Source organism: Histomonas meleagridis, assembly GCF_020186115.1.
Source record: "Histomonas meleagridis strain 2922-C6/04-10x chromosome Unknown contig_68, whole genome shotgun sequence".
NCBI lineage: Eukaryota > Parabasalia > Tritrichomonadida > Dientamoebidae > Histomonas > Histomonas meleagridis.
The window spans coordinates 23,779-46,977 of record NW_027150909.1 but is presented as its reverse complement, the minus strand read 5'-3'; the positions used below and the strand labels follow the sequence as shown (position 1 = coordinate 46,977).

Genomic DNA, 23,199 nt, shown 5'->3' with positions numbered 1-23,199 from the left:
TGTTAATTGTGATGACATTATTAATATATTTTTACCCAAAATTACAAACGAAGGACCAAAAGAAATTATTTTACTTTTGATAGTTATCGTACGCAATAGTATAATTAGTGATGAATTTTTAGATAATATATTAACACAATGTATTAATTCACATATTTATGAATGTTTAGAATGTAATGATTCATTAATCCAATTAACAATAGCAATAATTAGAAAATCGAAAACTTATTCAACTAATAATACGTCGAAACTTTTACATTTCATATTAAAACTTTGTGAAAGTACAAATTCATTACAATTATTTGAAAATGTATTTGATGAATCGATTTCGATAATATTTTCACAACATATCCAAACATTATTAAAGATGGAAGATATAACACCACAATACTTATCGCAATTACTATTAATTGCACCAATTATATCAGTACAAGAAAACCAAGAACTTATTTGTAATATATTAATTGATACAATAAAAAGTACAAATTCATCAAATGTTAAATCGGAACTTTATGAATTAATAATCAAATTGTCAAAACGTAAAATCTTTTCTAACTTAAATGATGACTTTATCGACGTAATATTGGAAGGAATGGTTTGGTATCCAGGAAAAGATAAAATTTGTTTTCGAGAAAATTCAACTTTATCACTTTCATCCATTATTAAATATAATGGAATTAATGAAGAAACGCTTAAAAGAAATGAAGAGAAAATTTTACCAATGATCTTATCATCGATGGATGATACATGGGCAGATGAAGTTCGAGTTGCAGGGATGAAAGCAATGTTACACTTTATTAAGAGAATCGATTTTAACGCCAATGATTTCGATAAAATTTATTCTGCTATTAGACAAAGAATGGACGATAACTTATTAACTATTCGAATTTTGGCTGTGAAAATTATGGCCGAATATTTACCGAAATGTAATAATGTAAATATCGATGACAAATGGAACGATTTGTTGATATTTATCGATGATGATAGTATTGAAATGAGATCTGAAATGGAAAAATTAATTAGAAATTGTCTGAGAATTGAATCGTTTAAAGATTCGTTGAAAAAGAATTTAAAGGAACAAAAAAATTATCATAAAGAAGCTGATGAAATATGTGAAAAATTGTTAATGGAAACCGAAAATGAATAAATATTTGAATTCGTTTTTTAGTTTATGTTTGTTAATGATAATTTTCATCCTCCTCTTTTAGGAAAAATTGTTTGATAATAGAATTATGTTTTGATCTCATTTTAATGAAATGTCCAAATGGTTCAATAATATTTATTGAAAAGGTTTTCGGAGAATGTGTTTTAACTACAAGTGATAAAATCAGCTTTGGAATTGGTATTATTTCAATCGTATTCTGGCTTTCATGTTCGTCACCACAAATTTTCCAAAATTGCATGCTTAAAAGAGTTGAAGGGATTTCACCTTTATTTTTTACTTTGATCTTTATTGGTGACATAATTGGTCTCATTGGACTGTTTGTTAAAAAAGATATTCTCTCAACTCAAATTGTCTTAGGCTTTGTATTTTTAATTCTTGATGGAATTCTGTTTATTCAATACCTATATTATCAACATGTAATTCATAAATGTTGTATAGAGAAAGATATAGAAGAAAATTTTAATAATGAGAAAACTAATGAAATACCAAATTATATTTGGTATCATTTCCCTGTAAATTCATTATTATTCACTGCACAGTTGTCTTATTCTTTGGAGTTAAACAAACCTTACAAAGGAAAGGAACTGATTGGAACAATATTTGGTTGGATTTCATTTGGAATTTATTTTGGATCGCGTATTCCACAGGTTTTAATGAATTGTAAATATAAAACAATTGGTGATATTAATATTTATTTTATCTTATTATCAGTTCTTGGAAATATATCATACATTTTTTCAGTCTTAATTAAAAGTTTTAAAATTGATTATTTATGGTCACAACTCCCATATCTTTTAGGAGCAATAGGGCCAATGATATGTGATTTAATTTTAATGTTCCAAAGTAAACTATATAAAAATCATAATGATATTGGAATAAACTCAAATTGAATATATGCACACACATTTTGATAAGTCTTTTTTTAGAATTTGGAAAATAAGTTTTATAAGGCATTTAAAAACATGAAAGTATGCATTGAATTTCTTCTTTATTTATTATATGGAGAAACTTTTAATATTCAATATATGCTTAGCATTTAAATTAATTTGAAAATTCAGACTTTTATAATGAATAAAAACTATATTTTATTTTTTTGAACCAATTTGAGAATTATGATATAAATTTTTAAACATATCTTGTGTATTTTTCAAATGAAACTTTTGATTTTATTAATACATTATGATATTCACAAAAGAAAAAAAAAAAACTTAAACATTTCACAAATAACTCACATCATTTTTTGTTAATGATTCTTTTGTTCATAACAACAATTTTCAGTAAAGAAATTAAACATAAATTCATTTATTATGGTAATAAATCCAAACATGATGATGAAAAATTTAAATTAAGAGAAATTTATAATAACAAATGCAATAACAATCCCCAAGATAAAAAATGTGAAACATTAAGAACCATCAGTGAACAATATGAAAAATACTTTATATACAGGGAATTAAGTGAAATTAAAAACATTAAGAATGAAGTTACAGGAATCGACACTGCTATTATATATATTGGAGCTGATAATCAAAAAACACCAATTGATCTTTCTGGTATTTCAGGAACCAAAATTGTTATAAAAGCATTAGAAGCGGTCGATAAAGTTTATGTAGATGGGAAAATGAACTATGATTCAATTCCTGTTCTTGTTTTTGATGTTCCTATTGTAATAAATGGCAATATGAAAGCAAAAATTCTTTTCGTCAAGTCATATGAAGGCGGAAAGATAAGTAGTGAAACTATTATTGCTCCTTTATCATTGACAAAAACTATCACAGCAGAAAAAATTTTTGCTTACTATGATTCCATCAATGAAATAAAGATTACAAAGGAAAACATTCAAATTGATAATGAAATCAGTTTGAGTTCAATATTTATAAATCCATATATAGATTCACCCAAAGAAATCATTGTTGATATGACAAACGAAATTGAAAATTCTAATATGGATATATATTTCGAAAATCCATCTTTTAGTTTATATAATAATTATTTAGATGGTTTTGATGTTGATGGTTATATTAACTTAGAAAAATATCTAAATAATGAAGTCATCAATTCAACAAAAATTGTATTAAAAGATGATAAAAATCAAGCGTCGAAATTAAAACTCTTTATATATACAACACCAAAAAGCAGAAAACTTTTTGATGAAAAGTCATTAGCAGGATTTAATAATTTTGTAGTAAAAGAAGACAGGACTTTCGAAGTGTATAAAGATAAAGAACAAATTGTTGGTCCACTTCAACAAGAACCCAAGGAACAATCATCAACGGATGGAAAAATTACACAACAAAATCCAAATGCACCAACAGATCCATCTAAAATTTCACTCCATTCACCAGCCCAAAGTATTGATCCAATACAACAAAAAGTTACTGGCGCACCAAAATTAGATCAAAAGCAAATATCAAAAGAAAATAAAACACGATCAACAAATTCAACAGCTTCGGCTAATAAAAATGAGAAAGGATCTAATGTAGGACTAATCGTTGGTATTGTAATAGTGTGCATAATCATCATTGCTGGTGTAGCTACTGCTATCATTTTGCACAAGAAAAACAATTCCTAATAAAATTTAATCAAGATTCAATTATTTTCTTTATTAATAATTCATTAGTACAAAATTAAATAGCAAATGTCTTAGTGTTATATAGCCACAATATAAATATATTATTTTTGATTGACTACCGTGAAAAACCTGTAGACCGACAACAAAACTTTAGATAAATCATAAATTTTTATATAGTTTGTTAGCAAATAGAAATTTTAACATATGTTCAGTCCCAAAAATATGAATTAATTAAAATATGAAAAGAAAATCGATTTTCTTGAAAAGATTTTTTTATTGTTAACGTTCTCCTTAGTGAAATGAGTGACAAATAGGAATATTGCGAAAATCACAAAATTAAATCGAAAAAAAATTTATTAAATATATATTACTAAGTATGTTCTCTATGAATAATGCTACAGTGTAGATGTAAGTTATATTAAGGTGTCGGCCTACATGTTTTTCACTGCTGTTTACTAATAAATATAATAGTTCAACTATTTTGAAAACTCAATTTTATTTGTTGTTGTTTTGTATCAAATCGCACTTAATTAATATATCAAATGAGTAACCACAGAAATTGTTTTTTACTAAAAATTATTTGCAATTTAACAATTACATCCACTGTCTCTTGGCGTGCTAATTACTGGAGCCAATTCATCAATAGGCATAATTTTCGGACCTAATTCTGTTGCAAGATCAGTAAAAAGTAATTCAACATTTTCACCTGTCTTAGCGGATACCTCAAAGTACTTTAGTCCGTTCTGTATTGCAAAGTTTTTTGCTTCTTCATTTGATACCATTCTCTGATCTACCAAATCAATCTTATTCCCAACCAAATATAAAGGTGCGTTTTCAAGTGCATTATTTTTAAATTCCCGTATCCATGAATTCAATGATTCAAAAGAGCTTGGTTCTGTAATGTCAAAAACAATAATTCCTGCTGAAGCAGATCTTGAATATAAACCGGTGAATGTTCTATACCGCTCTTCCCCAGCAGTGTCCCATATACGTAATTGAACGATTCCTTTGTGTGTTGATATTTCTTCCATTATTACACCAGATCCAACTGTTGGAGTAACCATTCTTTTAAATACTTTTTCATGCAATTGTAGAACAATACTTGTTTTCCCTACGCTTGAAGATCCAAGCATCACAACTTTGTGGGAACTTTCTGCATCACTGTTCATGGGTTTTGGAAGTTTACAACAACAGAAAAAGCGAAAAAGGGGTAAACAAAAAGTGAACATGAAAGAAGAAAATAATCGGAATCGGTAAAGAATTCATTATTCTTTATTTTTAATATGTTTTTTATGCAAGAAAGAGACAAGGGCTTTAAAGGCATTAATGTAATTCGTTTAATATTTTTCGGTTTGATTGATTTGTTCAAAATGATTTTTTTTCATACGATCTTAAGCCTAATTAATCATTTAGTACCAATCAAAGTAACAATAATTTTTTAGGAAAATCATTTTAAATGTGCATTTTACTTAATGTAAAAATGGTCAAATTTTATTTATTTAGGAATAAACCACGAGACTTTCAAAATATTTAGCTAGCTCAGATCTATTTTTTTAAATAATCAGCTATAAGAAGAATTTAGAAATAATTTTTTATCAGAATCCAAAAGAACAAAAAATTCAATCTCAAAAAATCGTTCTTTTCTGAAAAAAATTATCGTTGTATTGAAATTTAATTTCAAAATTTCTTTGTTTACTCATGCTTTCCTTGAGCGCGGAGTTTTGCGATTGTCTTTTCGCTAAGTTCACCACCACCCCAGTGATGCATTTCTTCCTTGTATTTCATGAGGAAGTTAGCATTGACTGAATCAACAATCTGTGAAAGAGCCTTGCGGTCTTCAGGACGAACATCAGAAACAGCAATGCATGTGCATGTCTTCATACCGACGACTTTACCGAGACGAGCCTTTGATTTGACAATAACATATGGGATGTCAAGCTTGCGGCAAAGAGCTGGGAGCCATATAACAATTTCGATTGGATCTACATCATGAGCAATGACAACAAGGCTTGCTTTCTTAGCTTCAACAAGAGATGTTACATCCTTGATACCATAAGAAAGTGCTTTCTTAGCAGAAACATCAGCTGGAGCAAGTGATTTTTCAGACTTTTCAGCGGCTGCTTTGAGACGGAGTTTCTTTTCTGCCTTTGTTTCTGGGCGATACTTTTCAAGGAACTTGAAGATTTGAACAGCAGTAGCCTTATCAACAGCATGGTTGAAATGGTTCACTGGTGGTGGGACCTTAAGACGCTTCATGAGGATACGACGTTGGCGTTGGATGCGGACATACTTGGGGAAACGAACTTTAGATGCTGCAACAACCTTAGCCTGCTTCTTTTCTTGTGTGAATAAGAAGTCTTGGTTCTTGATATCAGCATCCAAAATAACTTTTTCTGGTTGAGCACGAGCTGTTCTTCGTGACATTCGAAAGGAAGGCCAAACCGATAACCGCTTATGACAACGGTTAATAATAAACGGTGGATGTCTAATTGACTACTTTACAAAATATAAAAATGTTTCTAATTGTGTTTTAGCTATAAACTTTACTTAGCGTGTGACTCTGTATGTTGCGATTCTCTTCAAAAGTTCCTGAAGTTCTGGTGTCTTAAAGTGGTCTCTTATTGGTTGTATCAGCATATCGACATATTTGGCAACATCTTCTCTAAATTGTTTCTCGTTCTTAAGAATTTCTGGGAAGTCTTGTTGTACTTGTTCAGGACTTGTGTATGTCTTACCACAAAGTGTAACCTCGTCAAATCGCCTCAATATGATGTATTTCAAGTACTCAAAGAGAGGGTTCTTCGATGGCTCTAGTGGGCATGCTGCAATTCCGATTTTACGGTAGATCTCTTCAGTTGTATCTTCAATGAAAATAGCACTATCTGGATCACTCTTACTCATCTTTAGCTCAGCACCTTTGAGACCCATAAGCATGTGGTGTGAAAGAATCATTGGTGGTGTTCGCTTGATTGAATTTGCATATTCAATTGCAAGCATGTTAACTTTTCTTTGGTCAACACCAAGTTGGCAGAAATCTACGCCAAGCATGAAAACGTCAGCAGCTTGCATGCAAGGATAGATAAATTGAGAAAGTGATAAATTATCACCTTCTTTACGTCCCATGATTTGAACTGTACGCTTGATACGATTAAGTGTGGCAAACTCAGATATCTTGTTAACAAGTTCAAAATATTCTTTTTGATGAGCTTTGATAAATTCCATTGACCAGATAAACTCAACATGATTGAGATCCATGCCACAGGCACGAAAAACTTCAATGAAATAAACACCAACATCATGTATCCATTCTAAGTTTCCATTCATTTTGTGATTGAGCTTTGCAAAAATATCTGCAATGTAGAGAACCATTGTTCCTCCTGCCTTAATTATAGCATTAGCATTAATGGATGTTGTTAAAGCTTGAGCAATATGCATTCTGCCACTTGGTTCAAACCCGTTATATGCGCGGAATGTTGGATGTGTTTCTAAAAATTCATCAAGCTTTTCGACGCCTTGAGCATCTTCAGCAATTGACAAGAGAATTTCCTTTCTTTGTTGTGTTGTGAGGGTTGACATATTTTTGTTATGGTCCATAACCCAAACACACTCAGTCAATTCCATGATTTGAAGGCATATTTCGACAACTTTTTGAATTATTATTTAGCCAAGTCTCACTTTGGATTTGAATTCACGTCGAATAATTAGAAGAATTCTCTGTGCTTTTGCAAGCATGTAAAGATAAAATAGATTCAGAAAGGCTTATGTAAGTATTTGATTTTCGTTTTTGTGAATCACAATAGAAACAAATCAAGGATGAAAATATAGTAAAAATTTTATCGTAAAAGAAATATTTTACACTTATTCGAAAAGATTTTATATGTATTATTTTATTTATTTGATTCACAATGTACTTTTCAGTATTTCACCGAGAATAGACAAATCTCTATTTTTATCAGGAGCTGTATTTAATGCAAATACTTTTGAAGGTGGCATTTCCTTTACTATTTTTACTATGTTCTGTCTTATGTTTTTCATGACCTCTTTTTTTGCTTCACTTAATTCAGATCCCCAATGTTTCATACAATTATTATAAAACAACATTAACCGGAGGTTTTGTTCAAGTAGATCATTTTCAATATCTTTGTATGATCGCACTGAATCTAATGGGATATCCGGTAACTCTCTAGCAAGATTAACAAGATAATCATAAGGAACAGGAACTTCATCGATTCCGATGAACTGGCGGTTATCGGCGGTTGAACTCATTGCCGATTCAAGTAATGCTTTATCGATTTGAAATGCTTCTGAGAGGCCGCCTAACCTACGTAATGCGTCCTCGAGTACAAGGCTACCGAACCTTTCTTGTATAGTATGAAGTGAGCTACGAATGTCTGCTGAATTGCTGATTGCAGAACATAAACTTTTGAATCTTGGTAGATCACTTTCATTTGTTGAAGGAGAAAAGTATAAACCTAGAGTATCTGGGAAGGTTTGGACATCGGTTGTATGAGATTTTGTCTCTTCAAAAATAACAGGAATATCTAAGTTTTCAAAAATAGATGTTGTTTGAGTTGTGTCATTAGATAATGTACGAGAAGAAGAGGAAAGTGTATGGGGAGTTTCTCCTTTTAATTGTTTTTTAACAAGTTTGAGTTGTTTTCGGAAAAATTGTAAGATGGTAGATCCTTCTTTGAAAACAAAGCTTCCTGGTGGATTGTAAGTCATACAATTGTTAAACATTAAGTACATATCATCTTTAAATTGTTGAAGAGATTGATACTCATCATCATGAATTTTGGATTTGATTGTAGAAAGGTCCATTGGATGTTTAACAATTGAAAAATAGCCAGGAGCTATATCTTCAGTTACTGGTTGAGCAAAAATTTTTTGAATATCTTTTTGGGAAACCTTCTTGACTAAATCATTGATAGCTTTAACAAGTGCTGGCGATGGTGGAACTCTTGGTGGAGCATTTGGATCACGTTTTCCAATAGATAATGTAATTCTAGTTCCTTGGGTACGAACACCACTATATTTAAAATTAATTTTTAATGGTGGAGGAATAGCAGATTCTTGAGTGGTTGTAAATCTTAAAAGTCTTTTAGGTTTTCTAGTTTTTTCTTTCTTTTCTTTTTTATTCATCAGTTTGTCACTTTTTGGAGCATATTAACGGCCGCTGACATAAACGTCTTCAAATGAATACTCTTGTTCCAGAAGATCTTCTTCAATATTTAACACCAGCATTAACTTCAATGTTTGGGAAATTCCAAGTAAGCAATATAGTCCAAGAATATGAAGAAGATTTAAAGGAATTTATAGAAAATCCATCGAAAACATTTTTAATGGCACAAAAAGGAGATCCTTTTGTATTACAGACATCATTTGAATATTCAAAAGGACCTATTTTAATCTGTCAAAAGCAACCAGTTGAGTTACCAAATCAAAATTTCCAATCATTAATTTCAATTGTCTCATTAACAGAAGAAAATGCAATTTCTTTCTTCCAAAATATTGTAGGGAATTTCTTTTTACCACTTTTACAGAGTTCAGCCTCAACCAATGATAATTTAGCTAAAGGTGTAATTGATTCTTTATCTAATTTTGAGATTGCTGCAAGTAGGTTTCAACATAAGTCTAATCTTCCAGAGCCTATTTTAGACATAAGTCCAGAATTATTTGATATCACATCTTCTGATCAACTTTCTATTACACAAGAGTCATCAATATTATCAGCAATAGATAAATGGCAGACCGTTGTAGGATCCATTAATAATTATGCCAAATCGCCACCCAAATTTGAAACATTACAAAATGAAATTAATTTTTGGCCACAACTTTCTAATCATCTTCAAACGATTGAATCACAAATCACCAAATTACTTAATTCCAATTTGCTTGATATCATTGAGAAATATCGCAAATCATTTCCCGAATATATTCAAAATTTATCTGAAGAAACATCAAAATATTTAACTGAAATTAAACCATTTTCTGAAGCGATTTCCCAATTTAACATTGATATATATCTCGAATGTCAAACGCTAATGGATTTTAATGATAAGTTAATTAATGTATATAATTTTTTAACATCATTTTTTAATCGATGTCCAAAAGTCGACAAAATTGTACAAATATATACACTTTTTAATGATTTTTCATTATTTAATTTCAGTAAAGTTTTGTCCAAAATTTCATTTATTCATTTATCACCACAAAGTTTTGAAAACACGAAAGAATTAATTAATATTGTTAATGATCAATGGAACATTAAAGAGAATGAAATGATTGAAATTATTACGAAAGAACATTTACAAATCAAACAAAAACTTCAAGAAATATCATTAAATCGATCACAATATATGAATCAAATCTTAGAATTCTGTAACATTAAAATCGATTATAATCAATTAATACACCAAATTCAATCAATGGATGAGTTAAACATTGAAACAATATTAGTACCATTAGAACAATCATTTTCATTATTACTTAATTTTTCATATTTCGAATATTCGAAAGAATCAAATAAAAAATGGAATTCATCATTAAATGAATATAAAAAGAACTTAGAAAAAATCGAAAATGAAATTGGTCAAAAGATTTATTCAATACTTTCTAATTGTAAAAACATATCAGAGACAAGAAATATCTTTGTGAAATATAAATCATTTGTTCGTAGACCAACAATTCAATCATGTGTACATCAATTTGAACATAATTTCATATTACAAATATATGAACAACTTGAAGAATTTAAGAAAAAAGAATTTGTTAATATCCAAAAGTTACCTATAATGATGTATATGCAAATTAAAGGATTAACATCAGACTCTGCAAAGTTATTACATTATTATCATATTATTGGACAATTAAAGAAATATGAAGAAATGTTAAATGATGTAATAGGAGAGAAATGGAAAGATACAAATGAATGTCAACAACTTATCTCTAAACTTAAAGAATGTAATGATTCTGCAACTAAATGGTGTAACTTAGATAAAATCATTTCAACAATATCATTTTCAGCCGATGATATATTAAACAAAAATATATTTGTTATCGAAACTATTAATAATAAGAAAAATATTAAATGTAATTATTCACAATTTAATTTAAATGCGATTTTAACATTTAGAACATTAAATCAATTTAATTTAATTAAATCTTTTGATGTTATTTATAATATGTCGAAAATTAATGAAAGTTTTCGTTCATATGTAAATATTCAAGAAAGTTTAACGACATTTATTAATATTATCGAAAGTTTTGATGTAATTACTGAAAAAATTGCTGCAAATGAAATACAAATCATTTATAATTTAATACAAAATGGATATAATCTAAAATGGAATTCACAAGAAATTCAAGAATATTCACAAAAATTTGCGTTAACTATTTCCGAATTTAATGTTACTATGAAAAATGCAAAAGAAATTTTGGATAAAATTAATGAAAATATACAAAAAATAGAAAATTCTCAAACATTTGATGAGTTAAAAGAATATTTAGCAATAACAATGACTAATGTTGATCAATTATTTTGGAGTAAAATGACAAATGATGAAATCTTTGTAAATGAATTAAATCAAAGAATATCGAAATTATTAATACGAAAAATTAATGAAACTTGTTTATTATGGATCGATATATTATCCAATAAAATTAAACCCAATTTTAATATTAATATTAAAATCATTCAATCATCAAATAAAATTATAATAAATCCTTCATTAGAAAATATTCATTCATTAATTAATCGGAAATTTTCATCACAAATTAATAGTTATTTATTACAAAATCAAATATGTACATTAAATTCTACAAAAATGCCATTATATCAAGAAATAATTCCAATTCCTTATGATTATATATATAAAATTTATCAATTAATTAACTCATTAATAAATGAAGTTCGGAAATATTGTGAAAAATGGAATAATTTGGAAATATTATTTATGAATGAACCGAATTCTATTAATTTCGAAGATGATATTATTCAATGGTTAGAACTATATAATGAATTAGAAAATGAATTAAAAGATATCCAAAATTCTTCAACTAAAAAATCAATTAGTTTAATAACTATAGATACAATAAATATCCAAAAGAATTCAATCGAAAGATTAAATATTTGGAAAGATTATGTAATTAATAATATTAAATTCATTTCGAATAAAATTATTTTGAATTTATTCGAAGAAATACAAAAATCACGTGAAATCCTTGAAATGCCAATACCATTCAAAGCTAAAGAACTTTCTTCTTATTTAAATTCATTTAAAGAATGTTCAACTAAGAAAGTTAATTGGGATATAATAATACCATCAATTACTAATACACAAAAAATTTATAAAAATGAAAATTATATAAAATTAATTTCATCAATTGATATATTTAATCAAATTTATATAACTCGTAAAAATGAAATTGATAAAAATAATCAAATCTTTTGTACACAAGTCGAAGAAGAATGTTCAACATTATTAAACTTAACATTAACTATTAAAAAGAAATGGGATATTGAAAAGCCTTTAAATGGAGATATTAATCCAGATAAAGCATTAAACATATTACAAGACTATAAAAATAAATTTAATGAATTACAAAATTCTTGGAATGAAATTCTATCAGCACGAGAAGCATTACATTTAACGATTTTAACAAATTCTACACTAGAAGCTATGATTGATGATTGTAATTCGATGATAGAAGTATGGAACTTATTATTAGTTATATGGAACAAATTAAATATTATATTACAACAACCATTTTTAACATTAATACCAATTGAATTTAAAACAAAGATTCAACAATTAATTGATAAATTACAAAACATGTCAAACATAGTTAGACAATATGAATCATGGTCATATTTTAATCAAAAACTTAAAAATATTTTATTAATATATCCAACAATTGAAAACCTTAAATCACCAGCAATTTTAGCTCGTCATTGGCAAAAGGTATCAACTGAATTTAAAATGAATATAAACATTGATAAAATGACTGTTAATGATATAATATCATTAGATTTAATTAAAAACGAAACATTTTTCGCCGAATTATTACGTAATGCACAAGGAGAATTCTCATTATATCAATATCTTGAACAACTTAATCAAACTTGGGATACATTAGAATTTGAATTTTATGATTATAAAGGTAAACAATTAATTAAAGGTTGGGATATAATATTAACAACAATTAATGATCATTTAAACTTTTTAACAGCAATGCAAACATCACCATTTTATAATGTGTTTAGAGAACAAGCAATTATATGGGAAACAAAACTTAATCAATTACAAGTATTATTAGATGAATGGCTTGATGTACAACGACATTTTATATATTTGGAAGGTATATTTGTATCTTCTGATATTAAATCTATTTTAACTAAAGCTACAACAATATTTAAGAAATGTGAAAAAGATATAATTACTTTAATTAAAAGAGCTATAAACTTAAAATTCGTAATTAAAATATTAACAATTCCAAACATTAATTTAATATTACAAAACTTAAATGAATCATTGTTATTATTACAAAAAGATTTAAGTGATTACTTAGAAAAACAAAGAAGTTATTTCCCACGTTTCTTCTTTATTGGTGATGAAGATTTACTTGAAATTATCGGTAAAAGTTCAGCGATTCAAGAAATTCAAAGACATTTTAATAAAATGTTTGAAGGGATTTCAGGTGTAATTGTAGAAAATAATCAAATTATTAAAATGGAATGTAATAAAGGTGAATCGATCTTATTAAAGAATCCAATACAAATTAATTCAGCGATATATCAAACATTAAATGATTTAGAAAATGAAATGCGAAATACATTAAAACAAATTTTATTAACTTCTGTTAAAGAATTTGAACAATTTTGGGAAAATATGACACTTGAAAATCTTAAACAATTTATAGAGAAATATCCAGCACAAATTATACTTTTATCATTTTTCATAATTTCTACAAATATAACTGAGTTATGTATCACCAAAAATAACATAAATAAAATCATTGAAGATATTGTTAAATTTATCGAATTATTAAGTCAATTAGTATATACAGATTTAACAAATGTATTACGATTTATAGTCCAACAATTAATTACTGAATCAGTACATCAACGTAATTTATTACGAGAATTAGAAAATATTACAAGTACAAACTCATTTGAATGGACACGATTCTTACGTTATTATCATAATTATTCAAATGGTGAATTAATTATTAAAATTGGTGATGCAATCTTTAATTATGGATTTGAATATTTAGGGTTAATACCTTCTTTAGTACGTACACCTTTAACAGATAGAGTATATTTGACAATGGCTCAAGCATTATATGCTAAAATGGGTGGTAGTCCTTTTGGTCCTGCAGGTACAGGTAAGACAGAAACAGTTAAAAACATGGGACATCATTTAGGTCGACATGTTTTAGTATTTAATTGTGATGAAACATTTGATTTTAAAGCTATGGGTCGAATCTTTATAGGTTTATGTCAATGTGGTTCATGGGGATGTTTTGATGAATTTAATCGTTTAGATGAACAAATGTTATCAGCAGTATCACAACAAATCCAAACAATACAAATCGGACTTAAGAATAATTTAAAGAATATTGAAATATTAGGGAAAAATACAACGTTAAATCAATCAATAGGTATATTTATTACAATGAATCCTGGATATGCAGGTAGAGTTGAATTACCAGATAACTTAAAACAATTGTTTAGAACTATGGCTATGAATAGACCAGATTTAGAATTAATTACTGAAGTTTTATTGTTTTCTCAAGGTTTTATTTATGCTGAAAAATTATCGCCGAAATTTGTTACTTTGTTTTCAATGGCTAAAGAAAGTTTAAGTCATCAAACACATTATGATTTTGGTTTAAGAGCTATGAAATCTGTTTTAACTAATGCAGGAATATTAATTCGACAAAACAATTTAGAAAATGATGAAAATCGATTTGAAAATGAAAGTAAATTATTAATTTCTAGTATAATTAATACCATTTATCCTAAATTAATAGCAAATGATTTAATACGACTTAAGCGTATTATTAATGATATATTCCCTAATATTCAACCAGAAATTATTACACAAAATGAATTAATTAATTTAATTAATGAAGAAATTTCTAAATCAGGTTTAATTAATTCTGAAATTTGGATTAATAAAATCATCCAATTATATTATATCCAACAAATTTCACATGGTTTTATGCTTGTAGGACCTACAGCTACAGGTAAAACTTCAGCACGTAAAATATTATTAAAAGTTTTAACTAAATTAGATCAACAAGAAAGTGAAATGTATATAATAAATCCTAAATCAGTCACTAAAGAAACATTATTTGGTTCTTTAGATCCAATTACTAGAGAATGGACTGATGGAATCTTTACAAGAATATTACGAACTATCGTTAATAATCAACGTAATGAAATGAGTAAAAGACATTGGATAATATTCGATGGAGATGTTGATCCAGAATGGGTCGAAAACCTTAACTCTGTATTAGATGATAATAAATTATTAACATTACCTAATGGTGAACGAATTTCATTACCTTCAAATGTACGTATAGTATTTGAAGTTGAAAATCTAAATTTCGCTACACCTGCAACTGTTTCACGTTGTGGTATTATCTTTTTCTCAGAGAAGACATTAAATATTCAACAAATTATACAATATCATTTACATAAACTTATCACAGAACCAATTATTACACAAAACCATATATTATTTAATGAATATATGGATATATCTATACCTGATATGTTAGAAATTCAAACGAAATTAACAGAGATTATTAAGCCAACAATTAATTTATGTATTAATGAATGTATTAAATTTTGGGAAAAATATGCAAATAATACAATAATGGAAATACCTATAGCTTCATGTATAACCACAATGTTTTCTTTATTATCTGCTTCTTATTTAAACTTCTTTAGAGAAAAAGAACCAAATCAAATATTATTACATAAGTATGCAATATTTTCAATGTTTAATGCATTTTCATTACCTTTTAAGAACGAATTTAAAGAAATTCTGAGTGAAATGTTAAGTAATAAATTCATTGATATTGTACCTAAAAATGGAACATTAAATAATTATATAATTTCGGATGAATTTGAAGATTGGATTAATTTGAATGAAATTAATTATGAAAATAATAATGAAAATGATTACATTATTACACCTTATAATGAATTATATAAGAAATTAATTAATATGATAATGATTGGAGGTAATTCCATTATATTATGTGGTCAAAATGGTATAGGTAAACGAAGTTTATTACAAAATTCATTTGTTAATTATTCCGAAATTCAAACAATTCGAATTAACTTTTCTAATTTCTCAACTATTGATTATGTATTAAGTACATTTGAACAATTTTGTATATATCAAAAGACTTCTTATGTTACTAAACTTAAGCCTAAAATTACAAATAATTTCATTATATTCGAATGTATTAATTTAACTTTACCTTCATTAGATAAATTTGGTACACAACGAATTATTGAATTTTTACGACAAATTTTAGAGTTTAATGGATTTTGGCATCCACAAAAACGTGAATGGATACAATTAGAAAATATTATCTTTGAAAGTGTTTGTACTCCTTCTACAGAATATGGTCGAGTTAAACTTAATTCACGATTTTTAAGACATACGACAATATTTAATATTGATACACCAACAATTAAATCGATTAAACAAATATTATTAAATATTTTAAGTAAATTTGATAATATTAATCAAGAAATTATTACAAATGTAATATTAGAATATTATAATGAATTTATTGAACATTTTAAAGGTAATGAAAATGTATTTTATCATATCAATTTACGTGATATAATTATATGGATTAATTCATATAAATATATATTAAATTTATCTGATGGTTATGATAAGCCTCATTTATTATATTATGAAGGTTTAAGAGTATTTAATGATAGATTAATTAATATCGATGAAAAGAATTGGGCTAAAGATACACTTAAAAGTATTATCTTAAAATATTTCGAAAATACTGATTTAACACTTTATGATAATGATATTAATTATACTAATTTAATTAATCAAGAATTTTTACCTTATGATATAGATACTATTAAAAATAAATTACAAAAAGATTATTCAGATGAAAATTTGGTTTTCTTTGATGAATGTATTAATTTAATAACAAAAATCGAAAATAGTTTAATACAACCTAATGGACATTTATATTTAATTGGTTTAAGTGGTACAGGTAAATCAATATTGACGACATTTATCTCCAAATATTTAAATATGAAAGTATTTAAATTAAATGTTACTAAAGATTATACTATAAATAATTTCGATTCTGATTTAAGGAAAATCCTTAAAACTTCACTTGAAGAAAAAGTTTGTTTCATCATTAAAGAAAATGATATAATATTACCAATATTTACTGAACGACTTAATGTATTATTAACGGAATATTTAATTCCAGGATTATTTACAGGAGATGAATTAAATTCATTATTAAACAACATTAAAGAAATTGCTCATTCTAATGGACAATTATTAGATAATGAAGAATCATTAATTAACTTCTATTTAGAACGAATTAAAAATAATTTACATATAATATTTACATCGAATTCAGCAATATTAAATATAAATCAAACAGAAATTATGTTTCCTTCATTATTTAATCAATGTAATATTATATGGATCGGTAAATGGAGCAATTTATCATTAAAATTATTTGCTGAACAAATCCTTAATAAAAATGAACTTGAAATTACTGATAATTTAATTAATTCAATGATTAAAATTCATTCATTATCAATTAAAACTTCGGAATCTTTACCTATTAATAATTATGTGTCACCACGTTATTTCTTTGATTTCATTAAAGTTTATTGTTATATATTCATAAATAAACGTGAAAAACTTAATAATGAACAACAACATTTATCTAATGGCTTAAATAAACTTGAAGAAACCCAAATAGAAGTAACTAAAATGGGTAAAGAATTAGCATTAAAACAAACACAACTTAAAGAAAAAGATAAATTAGCAGAACAAAAACTTGAAGAAATTCTTAAAGATAAACAAGTAACAACAAGTAAACAAGAAGAAGCACAAAAAATTAAAGTTATTATCGATGAAAAGAAGAAAGTTATTGATAAAGATAAATCTAAAGCTATGGCTGAATTAGCTGAAGTTACACCAATCATTGAAGAAGCTAAATCTTCAGTATCTAATATCAAGAAATCAAATCTTGATGAAATTCGAAGATTAACACAACCACCAGATGTAATTAAGAATGTATTACAAGCGGTATTACAATTATTAGATATTAATGCGCCTAATTGGACAAGTATACGTAAAGTTATTAGTGGTGATCAATTCATTAAAACAATTTTAGAATTTAAAGTCGAGAATATACCTCAAAGTACTATTAAGAAAGTACAACATTTATTAGATTCGACTGATTTAACTTATGAAAAGGCTCAAAGAGCTTCACAAGCTTGTGGCCCATTATTTAAATGGTTAAGTGCTAATATTCGATATTTATCAATACTTGAATCGACTGAACCTTTACGAGAAAAAGTTAAAGCACTTGAATCAGAAGCATCAATATTTGAAAAGAAACATGAAGAATTATCGAAAACTATTAATGAATTTGAAGAGAAACTTCAAAAATTAACATCGGAATATAAAGTATTATTATCAGAATGTGAAAAAACTCGTAAAGAATCCGAACAAATTCAAGTTAAATTAAATCGAGCTAAACATTTACTTTCATCTTTAACTAATGAAACTAAACGTTGGGCAGAACGAAAGATTACATTCCAAAATGAACAACAAAGTTTAATTGGTAATTCATTATTATCATCTGCTTTTATATCTTATTGTGGATTTTTAGAACAACAAAAAAGAATGGATTCATTAAATGAATGGATGATAGTTTTAGATCAAAATAATATTAAATATTCGGAAGATTATCAATTTTGTGATTTCATGATTGAACCCGAGAATTTAATTAATTGGAGTGCTAAACAATTACCTAAAGATGATTTATGTATTCAAAACGCAATAATTTTAACAACGGAAAACTTAAGAACTCCATTTATTATTGATCCTGCAGGTCAAGCTACACAATTCATTATGAATTTATATAAAGGTATTATTCGTACATCATTTAATGATAAGAAATTCCCTAAAACATTTGAATCATGTGTTCGATTTGGTACACCAATACTTATCGAAGATGGGGAACAAATAGATCCATTAATATTACCAATATTATCTAAAGAATATAAGAAAGTTAATGGAAGAATAATATTAGAATTAAATCATAATGAAATTGATATTTCTCCTTCATTTAAGATGTTTATTATTACACGTGATACTGATTTCTCTCCTCAACCTTCATTAAGTAGTTTAACAACAATTATTAACTTCTCTGTTACATCACTTTCATTATATTCTCAATGCTTAACACGATTATTACAATTTAAGTTACCTGATATAGAAAAACGTCGTAAAGAACTTCATGAAAGTTTAGCAGAGATGCAAATTGATTTACGAAATCTTGAAGAGAAAATGTTAAATGTGTTTTCAACTACTAAAGGAGAAATATTAGAAAATGATGAATTATTATATTTATTAGAAGATATTAAGAAAGAATCAATTAGAATCGAACAAAAAGTTAATGAAACTAATTTAACATTACAAGAGATTACACAAGTTAGTGAGAAATATTCACCAGTAGCTAAAGTATCAACATCATTATACTTTGCTATTAAAGATATGTCATTAATACATTTCATGTATCAATTCTCATTACAATTCTTTTGGTCTATTTTCGATAAAATTATTATTAAAGCTGATGAAGTTAATGAATTAATCGAATTAATATCGAAAGGTTTATTTATTAATGTATCATATTCATTATTAAATAAACATATATCAATATTAGGATTTCGATTTAGTCAAATTATTTTAGATTATAAAGGTATTAAAATCGATGAACAATTATTTGATATAGCTATTAGAGGCACATTAATTAATGGTAATGAACCTGATTTCATTAAGAAAGTTAATAATGATATAACATTTAATGATTGGATTAATTCTGATACACCTGAACAAAATATACCTGAAAGTATATTACAAATCTTAAAATCTGAAAATGAAAATCCTTCGATTATTCTCTTAAAAGTTTTAGTAATAATTCGTAAATTTAAACCTGATCGAATTATCTCTACGATTAATTTATTTATTAAAGAATCATTTGAATTTGATATTAATGATATACCACCATTAAACATTATAAATATATCAAATGAAACACAACCAAATATACCAATTTTATTATGTTCTTCAATCGGTTATGATCCGAGTGAATTAATTGAAAATAATTCATTAAGACCAATTATATCATTAGCAATTGGTTCATCTGATTCTTATTCAAGTATTGAAGAATCAGTACAATTAGCATCACAAAAAGGTAATTGGATCATCATTAAAAATATACATTTAGCACCATTATGGACACGAAAGTTTGTTAAAAACATACAAAACATTCAATGTAATCCACAATTTAGAATCTTCTTAACAACAGAAATTAATCCTAAAGTTGGATCGAATATATTTCGATTATGTCATATAATTGTCTTTGAAAGTTCGACCGGTATTCGCTCTAATTTACAACGAGTTATTACTAATGGATTCCAATGGCCGAATATACCTAAAGAACGAAGCAAATTAGTAATTAATTTCTTATTATTACATTCGATTATAATGGAAAGACTTCGATATGAGAAATTAGGATGGAACAAAAGTTATGAATTTAATGATAATGATTTGTTATTTACAATCCAAATTAGTTTACGTTGGATAGAAGCTATAGCTAATGGAAGAAGTCATATTAATGAAGAACAAATTCCATGGTATGCGATTCGATATTTAATATCATATTGTATTTATGGAGGAAGAATTGACTTAAATTCAGATCAACGAATATTAATTAATTTAAGTAAATTATTATTTAAAGGAAATATCGAATTAGGTGATAACTCATTAAGTTTACCTGATGAAATTAATAATATTAATGAATTACAAAATTGGGTTTCAACTTTGTCTTATAATGAATCACCAGAATTTTTATGGTTACCTAAAAATAGTGGAAAATTCCTTTTCATGCAAAAAGGTAATGAAATATTACAACAAATTTTAACGATAAATATCGGATCAATAACTAAAAATAATATGGAATCGAAACGTTCTAACTTCATACAAATGTTATTTGGACAATGGTTAGAGAAACTTAATAATAATAATGTGATAATTAACAATGAAAATAATATAAATTCTTTAATACATTTAATAATTTTGGATGAAATTAATTCAATTAATGAAACTAGAAATATTATAATTAATGATATAAATGAAATTATTAATACTTTTAATAATAATAATATTTTGACTCAAAGATATTTAAATATTATTAATGATTTAGAAAGATCAATAATACCAAAAGATTGGAATCAACATAACTTTAATTGTAATAATTTAACAACATGGATTAATGACTTTTGTTTAAGAATTAATCATTTGAATGATATAATTAATAATAAAAATGATAAAATTTGCCTTGGATTATTAAAATCACCTGAATCATTAATTAACGCAGCTAAACAAACTGCTGCTAATATTAATAAATGGCCAATCGAAAAAATTCGAATGAAGATTTCGACTGATTTACAAAAAAGTAAAAACGAAAGTGAAATCACTATCACCGAATTACAAACATTAAACGCTAATTGGAATAAGAAGTGTTTGATTCCTTCCGATGATGTAACGGGTAATATAAATGAGTTGTTAATCACGTGGACTATAGATGAATTAAATGAAAATGAAAATAATGTTTTGGTGCCTTGGTTCATGACAAAGAATAAAAGTAGATTGGTGTTAGAGGTGGAAATGCCAGTAGATGAAAATAAATCGAAGTTATGGTGGACAGTAAGAAACCCTTCGATTATATTGCAACCAAAAGGAATTTAATAAAATTTTTCATTCTTAAAAGAATTTTTCATATCAACTTGTTAATATTTCTTCAGATTAAGAAAATATAAGAAATCAATTTTTGAAAATATTTTCAAGCATTTTGGCTTGATGTTTTGGATGAACCTAATGCATTTTGAATTACTCTTTTTTTTTTTTTAACTGTAAAATGGAAAAGGTAATGTCACTTTTTAACAAAATGACATGTTTTTATATCACATTTCAGATGCCCACACCCTTCTACAAATTTTTAAATGACCGATACATCATTTTGAAAAAAAGTTTTAATAAAAAGCTGTTCACCCATAAAAGGGACTTAATTTGAGAGTAACCGATATATATTTACAAAATTCCAAAGAAAGACGATGATTTTCCAAAGAATTCATCCAGAATCAAGATTGCCCAGAAAGCCAGGAAATGGACGACGAATTGAAGGTCAGAATACAATGGCTCCCTGGCGCAATCCTCCCTGTAGTTACGCGAAGCTCTTCCACCGCAGAGGAACTCTCAAATTCACTCCAATTTTCATGTTTTGAGCATGAAAAAGTATTTTTATTCCATAATGGAAATTTTTTAAATCCTTCAGAAACACTGGCGAGCCAGGGAATAAAAAAAGGAGATGTTATTGAATGTAAAATTGCCAGTCAAATAGATAAATTTGACGAATTATTTAAACGGGAAAATCAATCCATTGCAAGAGAAATGGCTCGTGTTTTAGATATGAGGACAGAAAAAATAGATGTCATTAAGGAGTTGGAAAAAACTGATGCAAATTCTTCATCTGAGTACTCAGATTCGGATTTATACCAATTTTTGTTTTTAGACGGTAATGACCTTACAACTTCAAATGATATTTCAACAGAACCTCTTCCAATTATATGGCAAAATTATGATGAATTCACACAGAACCAAGAAAACGTAAAATTAAACTTTGAACCAAACGTACAAGCCTCTCAAGAAAACGATAACTCTGATACATTGAATGATTGGAAGAAAGCGTTACCTGATGAGTAATTTAATTGTCTATTTTTGTAAATTTGTTTTGTTACATTTGCTTTTGCTTTGAGAAAATAGATTTCCATGATAGAAAGTTAATTTATTTCCACTTAGATGTGTACATTTCATATTGTGACATTAATTTATAACGACTAATTTCTTTTAATATATACAATATTTAGAAAAATTTTATGATTGATAATCAGCGTCTATTGGTTACATTGAAATGATTAAATAATAATTGTTGAGAGTAGTTACTCTAACTCAAAATTTACATAAATAAGCGTGAGTCATATTTATATTTGATTTCCATGATAGGATTTTTGGATGAATGTTAGCATGTTAAATTTTACCAATGATTGTATTTCAATTGATTGTAATCGTATCATTCTACTTTTTGAATGGCT

The 23,199-nt window shown here is 26.7% G+C and overlaps 6 protein-coding genes across 6 annotated transcripts; 2 read left to right on the top strand and 4 right to left on the bottom strand.

Moving 5' to 3' along the window:
* Positions 1-2,411: 2,411 nt before the first annotated feature.
* On the top strand, positions 2,412-3,737 carry GO595_008374 (uncharacterized protein; the record flags this gene model as incomplete). Its single annotated transcript, XM_067921941.1, has 1 exon — positions 2,412-3,737. One exon carries the CDS (start codon positions 2,412-2,414, stop codon positions 3,735-3,737), a length of 1,326 nt encoding a protein of 441 aa, XP_067771140.1.
* Positions 3,738-4,324: 587 nt separating this feature from the next.
* GO595_008373 (small GTP-binding protein) lies at positions 4,325-4,906 on the bottom strand (the record flags this gene model as incomplete). The annotated part of the gene is made up of 1 exon (XM_067921940.1): positions 4,325-4,906. The coding sequence occupies one exon, from the start codon at positions 4,904-4,906 to the stop codon at positions 4,325-4,327; it is 582 nt and encodes a 193-aa protein (XP_067771139.1).
* A 523-nt stretch (positions 4,907-5,429) lies between these two features.
* On the bottom strand, positions 5,430-6,161 carry GO595_008372 (ribosomal protein L7Ae; the record flags this gene model as incomplete). The annotated part of the gene is made up of 1 exon (XM_067921939.1): positions 5,430-6,161. One exon carries the CDS (start codon positions 6,159-6,161, stop codon positions 5,430-5,432), a length of 732 nt encoding a protein of 243 aa, XP_067771138.1.
* A 123-nt stretch (positions 6,162-6,284) lies between these two features.
* Positions 6,285-7,313, bottom strand: GO595_008371 (tyrosyl-tRNA synthetase; the record flags this gene model as incomplete). Its single annotated transcript, XM_067921938.1, has 1 exon — positions 6,285-7,313. One exon carries the CDS (start codon positions 7,311-7,313, stop codon positions 6,285-6,287), a length of 1,029 nt encoding a protein of 342 aa, XP_067771137.1.
* A 324-nt stretch (positions 7,314-7,637) lies between these two features.
* Positions 7,638-8,879, bottom strand: GO595_008370 (bromodomain-containing protein 7; the record flags this gene model as incomplete). Its single annotated transcript, XM_067921937.1, has 1 exon — positions 7,638-8,879. The coding sequence occupies one exon, from the start codon at positions 8,877-8,879 to the stop codon at positions 7,638-7,640; it is 1,242 nt and encodes a 413-aa protein (XP_067771136.1).
* An 8,867-nt stretch (positions 8,880-17,746) lies between these two features.
* Positions 17,747-20,826, top strand: GO595_008369 (Dynein heavy chain family protein; the record flags this gene model as incomplete). The annotated part of the gene is made up of 2 exons (XM_067921936.1): positions 17,747-19,507; positions 20,818-20,826. 2 exons carry the CDS (start codon positions 17,747-17,749, stop codon positions 20,824-20,826), a joined length of 1,770 nt encoding a protein of 589 aa, XP_067771135.1.
* Between the last annotated feature and the right edge of the window lie 2,373 nt (positions 20,827-23,199).